The 8,205-nt window shown below is 48.2% G+C and overlaps 1 protein-coding gene across 1 annotated transcript; it reads left to right on the top strand.

Moving 5' to 3' along the window:
* The first annotated feature begins 2,552 nt into the window (after positions 1–2,552).
* LOC142290120 (olfactory receptor 52A1-like) lies at positions 2,553–3,482 on the top strand. The gene has a single exon (XM_075334052.1). The coding sequence runs from the start codon at positions 2,553–2,555 to the stop codon at positions 3,480–3,482; it is 930 nt and encodes a 309-aa protein (XP_075190167.1).
* The last annotated feature ends 4,723 nt before the right edge of the window (positions 3,483–8,205 follow it).

Below are 8,205 nucleotides of genomic sequence, written 5' to 3'. Positions count from 1 at the left end.
GCGTGCCACTAGAGCAGGGTAAGGGGAGCACCATGCCACTAGAGCAGGGTAAGGGGAGCACCATGCCACTAGAGCAGGGTAAGGGGTGCAGCGTGCCACTAGAGCAGGGTAAGGGGAGCTCCATGCCACTAGAGCAGGGTAAGGGGTGCACCGTGCCACTAGAGCAGGGTAAGGGGCGCACCATGCCACTAGAGCAGGGTAAGGGGAGCACCATGCCACTAGAGCAGGGTAAGGGATGCACCGTGCCACTAGAGCAGGGTAAGGGGTGCACCATGCCACTAGAACAGGGTAAGGGGAGCACCATGCTACTAGAGCAGGGTAAGGGGAGCTCCATGCCACTAGAACAGGGTAAGGGGCGCACCATGCCACTAGAACAGTGTAAGGAGTGTATCGTTCCACTAGAGCAGGGTAAGGGGTGCACCGTGCCACTAGAACAGGGTAAGGGGAGCACCATGCCACTAGAGCAGGGTAAGGGGAGCTCCATGCCACTAGAACAGGGTAAGGGGAGCTCCATGCCACTAGAGCAGGGTAAGGGGAGCACCATACCACTAGAACAGGGTAAGGAGTGCACCGTTCCACTAGAGCAGGGTAAGGGGTGCACCGTGCCACTAGAGCAGGGTAAGGGGCGCACCATGCCACTAGAGCAGGGTAAGGGGTGCACCATGCCACTAGAACAGGGTAAGGGGTGCCCATGCCACTAGACGAGGGTAAGGGGTGCACCATGCCACTAGAACAGGGTTTTACAAAAGATCCAAAGTTTATCACCCCAAAGTCTTTACTTTGTTATTTTAGCCAAAACGTGCTGCTGATAATTAGAGACCTGTAATGACTGTAGAGAGAGGTGATCAGTAAATGTTCTGCAGGTAACAACAGTCACAATCAGTAGGACGTGCACCGGCCATCGCTGCGAATGACTGCAGCCACAGGACATCACTTGTCTCTCACACTGCTCTGGGGGGATTTTGGTCCACTCTTCTTCCAGTCTCTTCCACAGTTTTTTGACTGTTTTGGTTTCTTGGCCATAACTTTGTCACCAAGGATTTTCCAGGGGCTTTCTATTGGGTTTAGATCAGGGCTGTGGCCATTTCATTGTTTCCAGGAGCTGCTTTCCCTATTTTGCTGTGTGACAGGGGGCATTGTCCTGTATGAACATTGCTGCTGATTGAGTGATGGACACAAGTAAGGAGCCGCGTGTTGTGAAGAAGGTTCTGATCCACATTTGTATCACTCTGTCATGTATCTGTATGAGAGGCCCAACTCCTGCTGAAGACAGAACGCTTTCGGTTCAGTCTTTCCCAAGTTTGTTGCTGAACATAATGTTTCCCATCAGAACCAAATAATTTAAACTTGGTTTTATCACTAAAATGACCTTTGGCCATGTCTCATCTGTCCACTTAACATGCTCTTCACCAAAGGGGAGTCTAGCCTTGTGATTCTTTTTGCTAATGAGAGATTTGCTCACTACAGAGTGGGCTTTCAGTCCAAATGCTCTTAAACGTCGTGACACTGTATGACAAGACAGATCCTTACCATGTTCAGTGCTGAACTGGCAGCAATTCCAGCTGCAGTGTGGGAATGATTACCCATGAAGATTCTCCACATTATCCTGTCCTCTTTTGTATTTGTCTTTTGAGGGCGACCAGTCTTCTTGGGGGACTTGAAAGAGTTTGTGATGTTGTAAAGATTCAATATTCTCTAAATCACAGACTTGGAACGACCAATTTCTCTCGCTATGGCTGATAGGGTCACCCCTTTAACCTTCATCAGGACAACCTGCTGCTGGAGGGTTTCAGTCACTTTGAAACGGCAAAGTCAGTGCAAACTGGAAAGTTAGGAGCCAGTTACATAGGGATTGTCAGATAATGAAGGAAATTAGTACCAGGTGCGGATTAACATAAATAACTTGCAGGAATATGAACGTGTTCTCTAATTGTGATCCATGTCTTTTACATTTATCTCATTTATTAAGTTTTTATTATGCGATTTACAATAAATTCAATTTATGAAATCAGCGGAAAATCCTGCAAGTGTCCTCATGTTAGGATATAATCACATAGGACGACACAATGACCGAACATTTAGGAAATAGTGTGTTGTCGCTCATTCTCCTCTCCAGTGTACTTGATATCTGACTTTTACACAGCAACAGCACAAAGCTCTGTGATTCCCGTCCATATCTTCTCCATTGTAGGTTCACCCTCTGATGATCCATACCCATAAGTAGCCCAATTTGCTATCAGATATCAATCACACTGTAGACATCTTTACTGGCCATTCAGGTTAAGAACTTCTTTGAAGAGTCAGTGCCCGTGTTTGAGTGCTAAGATCAGGGTTAGGGGAACACAGAGAAGCCATAGAGAAGAGGCGGAAGGCTTCTGTTATGTCTTCCTTCATCTACCACATATTCTAGGGCAATATTCTAGCTCCATGTCATCAGTTGATACTGAATAAGTTTACTGTATCATCTTCAGGACCACTTATGGTTTGTACAGCTAAGACGAGAGGAGAAAGTGATGTCCGGAGCTCGCGTTTTGCAGGAGATGCAGGCGACGATGGTGAATTCCTCCTTCTATCCCTCCTACTTCTTGCTGGTTGGTATTCCCGGATTAGAGCATGATCATTTCTGGATCTCAATCCCTTTCTGCATCATCTATATATTTGCTTTGGTTGGAAACCTCCTGGTGATGGCTGTCATCTTTGTGTCTCCAAAACTCCACCAGCCAATGTTTATATTCCTCTCCATGCTAGCACTTAATGACAGTCTCCTTTGTACAAGTTCTGCCCCGAAAATATTGTCCATCTTCTGGTTCAATAATAAAGCCATCAGCTTGAATGGATGTCTTCTGCAGATGTTCTTCATTCATTCCTTCTCCAGCATTGAATCTGGGCTGTTGCTGTCCATGGCTTATGACCGTTACGTTGCCATATATAAGCCTCTCCAGTACAGCTCCATAATCACCCCCAGTGTGATACTCTGGCTGGTCATCGTGTTTCTGGTCAGGGCGGTTGTTCTGGTCGGTCCTTGTATTATTATGATAAAGATGTTTTCTGCATTCAAGACCAACGTGATTGAGCATTCGTACTGTGAGCACATGGCAGTGGTGAAGCTCGCCGCCGCCGACATCCGAGTGAATAGTATATTTGGACTGTTTGTGGCCTTCAGCATTCTGGGAGTTGACTTGTTCTGTATCTTTTTATCATATGTCATGATTTTCAATGCCGTCTTCCGCCTACCGTCTAAAGAGGCTCGTCAGAAAGCATTTCATACCTGTACCCCTCATATCTCTGTGTTGCTAAGCTTCTACACCATGGCCATATTTTCATTCTTATCCCATCGATATGGCAAGAAGATTCCTCCATACATCCACATTATCTTCTCTGATATGTACCTCTTGGTTCCACCCATGCTCAATCCAGTGGTCTATGGGATGAAGACAACCCTGATCCGTGAGGAGATCTGGAAAATAATATGGAAACGTTAGGATGATTCTCATTCTACATACCGATAATAAGTCCAGGGACTGATCCAATGTCCATGGTGGAGTCACCCGAGGAAAGTTAGTTACTCTTCCTGCAAGGAGAATTTGATTTTTTGGCCGGATTATATGTGACATGGATTATAAACCTTCATGTATGCTTTTTTAGCGAAGTCTTAAGGATATTTATTGCTTCTGATTTCTACTACTTATAGACCAAGAATAAAAACACAGTAGGAAAAATATAGAAACCGATTTGTCTCCGTTATTACCAAATGTGTATAGGAAACCTGGAGATGATGGGGACGAACTAAGCTTAAACTCAATATTGTGTGTGTTACAAGCCAGGATGTCACAGGTACTGCAACAACACACCCCACACCCCGGTTAGCCACACCAGCCACACACACACAAATCCTTGTTGCCTCCCTCCAGGGACTGATATCCACACCAGGTGGGGCGGAGCCAGGTGGTTGGCTCCTCCCACTGATGAGTTCACAGTCCTGGAGGCGGGAAAGAAGGGCAGTTGAGTAGGAGAGTTTGAAGTTGAAGGAGGTAGTAGTGGAGGAGCAGACTGACCGTGTCCGGGTACGTGGCCCGGGTACATACAGCAAGGTTGGCAGACGGTGGTGACCGTCTGCAGGAGAGGCCGATTGACGCACAACCGTAAGGACCAGGGACGGGCGGTGGCCCGCCGGTACCGGACCGGGGAGCGAAGAGAAGCCAGCACCATCTGGCAGGGCCTACGGACCCCGACCAGGCTAGGAGTCACCGTTAAACCGGTCAAATCCGTCAGCGACGGGAACCTCCGGGGTTTCCCAGCAATAAAGACCCGACTGAAGGCAACCGTCCAAACCGCGAGGGAGATAAAGCTACAGCCAGAGCTAGAGCTCCCAGGGCCAGAGCCTGCGGGCAACAAAAGGGGCTCCCTTAGCCAACACACCGCTGGGGAGCGGGTTACCGGTGGGAAGCCATCGGGGCCGAGAACATAACACCGGTGCAGGGAGAGACCGTTACCGCCAACCGACCGGGAGTGACCGCCGCAGCCGTCTGTGGGACTCGTCCATCCAGCCGTTTGTTTTACAAGAGACTCCGTGTGCGTTACTGGCTGAGTAAGTACCACCGTGCCATCTGGCACTGCGCTGCCCGGCGACCCTGCACCTGGCCAGGCCCCGCAATCCACCAAACAGACAATAACTCCGAGCCCCGGGACTAACAAAATCCCCCTACCCACGGAGGGGAGAGAAACATCCCAGCTGCTCCCTGTCATCGCTCCCGGGATCCCCGTACAGAGCAGCGGTGGTGCCCCCAACCTCACCACAACCGCGGGTGGCGTCACAAACCGACATCCCAAACACCAACAAACCACCCTTTTCACTCACGGGCAAGGAGCGCTGCTCGAGTCCCCGGATCCGGCCCACCGCTCGAGCCACCGAGCAGCAGCAGCGCCGGACTCGATTGTGGTGAGTGCAGCGTCCCCTCCCAGCCCGCGACATTATCTTGGGTCTAAACATCACTTAGTAAGGACAAGCTGCAGTGACAACATAATAGCAGGCCCCATCTTTAGAGGACCACTTATAGATCTTCAGAAACTGGAGGGACCCTTAAATATGGAGGGCAGCCATCATATGGGGAGAAGTCGAGCGATCTTCAGGTGGATAAGTTCTAAAGGTTCTTAAGAAAACTTATGTAAGCAGTGGAAGAACGTCTATCTCCTGGTGGCTTCTTCCAGTGACAATCAAAAAATTAGTGTATAGAGCGGCCACATGATGGAACCAGGGCACTGAGAGATCGCGGCATGTGGGCAGTTTTCTCTGTATAGTAAGTGGCTGGATCTCTGGTATCAGCAGAAAAGATGAGTCAATTTTGTTAAATTTAGATTTTGTTCGATTCATCTAAAAAATTTAATTCAGACCAATTTGAAAACTCAAGTTGTCCGTGTAACGCTCTGGGGTCTCCTAGGACTGCAGCCAATCCTTCACATTTCCTAACACAAACCCAAACGTAGTAATGTCCAAGTGTCCTCAGAATATCAGATATTAATGGTGACCAGCCGCCATTAGTGACACCCTGCAGAGCCGGAGTGCTTGTGTTCTTCATTTGAAAATTAATGACGTTAGTAATTAACCCTGTGTTTTCACCTTCCTGACAGCCTTTTTTTTATCTGACGAGTGCTAACTGTAGATTGTTTCTACATATCCCACTGAATCCATATGTTTTGTAATACTTTGTACTTTGCTGGTTGGAGAACTACAAGTTCGAGCTACACCAAGTGAGGACTGCTGGGTGGGAGTGAGGGCTGCGTTAAGTGCTCCTAGATGTGCGTCTTATGAGATGTTTCATGCCGTGAGCAGCAGTTCCAGGGTGACTATATCTGCACTTGATGTCAGTGTGTTACATATGTGGAAGCCCAGGTAATGGATCTAAATATACCGCTCACCACACTCAGGAGCATTGCAAACCTGGAGAGGAGTTTAGAGCTCACTGAGCGGCTCTGCTGAGGCCAATGCTATGGAGGATGGAGGAGGTGGAGAAGATCAGGACCCAGAGGCAGGTAGCTGGGTAACAGTAGAAGGGGTAGGGGGATCATGTCAGGGAGCTGTGATGCAGTGAGGGGTATGGTGGTGGATGGGAGATATATTCCTCCTACCAAAGTCGTGAGCAGCAGGAGAGGTCAAACCCTGGCCAGAACCTTCACTGATCCACTGATTGGGGCAGTGCCTGAGGTGCACAGCTGCAGGATTAGCACAGCATAAAGGGGCAGCCAGAACCTCTCACTGTGGTGGGCGGTTGGGCTGGAAAGGTTCTGTGGGAATGGTATATAGTACCTGAATGGACTGGCACCACCAGGACCTGTGCTCTGCTGTATGGCAAGGTGGACGTTGCCTTCACATTCCTGGCTGAGGTAAGGCCGTGTGTTTTTTCTGTTTGAATCAATGTGAATAAAACACTGATATTTTTAGGACTGTAATCCTGTGTGTGCCTCTTTACCGTGTCCCTGCCATAGCTGACCAGATCTGCTTCCCTGCAGAGCCCAGTCCTGACCTGCCACAACCTCGCATATCCGCCTGTGCGGCTGATATGAGGGCTGCAGGCCGAGGCCCAGGATCACTACAGCAGGACGTCGCTCCTAGCAACCAGGAAAATGGCTGCTGTAAGATGGGGAGAAATAGGAAGGGCGGACAGATGGTGGTGGTAGGGGGCTCTAAAAGAAGGGGACAGACAGATGGTGCTGGTAGGGGGCTCTAAAAGAAGGGGACTGACATATGGTGGTGGTAGGGGGCTCTATAAATAGAAGACAGACATATGGTGGTGATAGGGGACTCTGTAATTAGAAGAATACATTATCTGTAAGTGCCTTTTTTAAAATGGCTGCTCTATGGGGATACTCTGCCAATCTTGACTGTGTGAGTGAACTGGGAATACAGGCTCTGTAGGGGCCTTTTTTTAAAATTGGTGCTCTGTGGTGGAAATCTGACAATCTTTACTTTATGGTTCAAATTTGAAAACAGGCTACATAAAGGCCTTTTGTTAAATGTTTCGCTCTTTATGGGAACTCTTCCGATCTTGGCGGTGTGGGTGTACTGGGAATACAGGGTCTGTAGGGGCCTTTTATTGAATTAGTTGCTCTGTGAGGGAACTGGGCCAATCTTGACTGTAGGTAAACTGGCAATTCAAGCTCTGTATAGACTTTTTTTCAGAAAAATTGCTCTTTGGGGAAACTATGCCAATTCAGAGCTTCATGGGTGAACTGGGAATACAGGTTCTGTAGGGTCTGTGTTGAAAATTGGTGCTCCATGGGGAAACTCTGCCATTCTTGACAGTGTGGGTGAACTGGGAATACAAGCTCTGCAGGGACCATTTTGGGAGATGATTCTCTGTGGAGAGCTCTGCCATAATAGGCTGTGTGTCACCTCTGAAAACAGGTTATATAGGAGCCTTTTGTGAAACCTCTTGCTCTTTCTGGGGAACACTGGAAATCTTGACTTTGGAGGGGAAGGTGCATTTTTGAGATTTTTTGATCTGTGGGGGAATGCTGCCATGATAGGCTGTGTGGGTCAACTTTGAAAACAGGCTATGTAGGGGCCTATTGTTAAACTTGTTGCTTTGTGGGTAAACTATGCAATACAGGGCTGTGTAGATGAACTGGGAATACAGGCTTTTAAGGGACCTTTTTGAGAATTGCTGCTCTGTGTGAGAACTCTGCCAATAAAGGGCTGTGTAGGTGAACTGGGAATAAAAGGTCTGTGGGGGCCTTTAGAAAAATTGTTTCTCTGTGGGGAAACTGTGCCAATATTGACTTTGTGGGTAAACTGGAAATAAGGGTTCTGTAGGAGCCTTTTTGAAAATTGTTGTTTAGTGGGGATACTCTGCCAAATATAGGCTGTGTGGGAGAACTGGCAATACAGGCTCTGTAGGGGCCTTTTTGAAAATTGTTGAAATTTGGGGGAACTCTGCCAGTCTTGGCTGTGTGAGTAAACTGGGAATACAGGCTCTGAAGGGACCTTTTTGAGAATTGTTGCTCTCTAGGAGAACTCTGCCAATACAGGGCTGTGGGGAAGATCTGGGAATATAGGCTCTGAAGGGACCTTTTTGAGAGTTCTTGATCTCTGAGGGAACTCTGTCATAAAAGGCTGTGTGGGTCAACTCTGAAAACCCACTATGTAGGGGGCTTTTGTTATTATTGTTGCTCTGTGGGTAACTCTGTCAATACAAGGCTGTGTGGGCG

The sequence above is a fragment of the Anomaloglossus baeobatrachus genome, chromosome 2, assembly GCF_048569485.1.
Source record: "Anomaloglossus baeobatrachus isolate aAnoBae1 chromosome 2, aAnoBae1.hap1, whole genome shotgun sequence".
Classification (NCBI taxonomy): domain Eukaryota; kingdom Metazoa; phylum Chordata; class Amphibia; order Anura; family Aromobatidae; genus Anomaloglossus; species Anomaloglossus baeobatrachus.
This window is presented reverse-complemented; position numbering and strand designations above follow the sequence as displayed.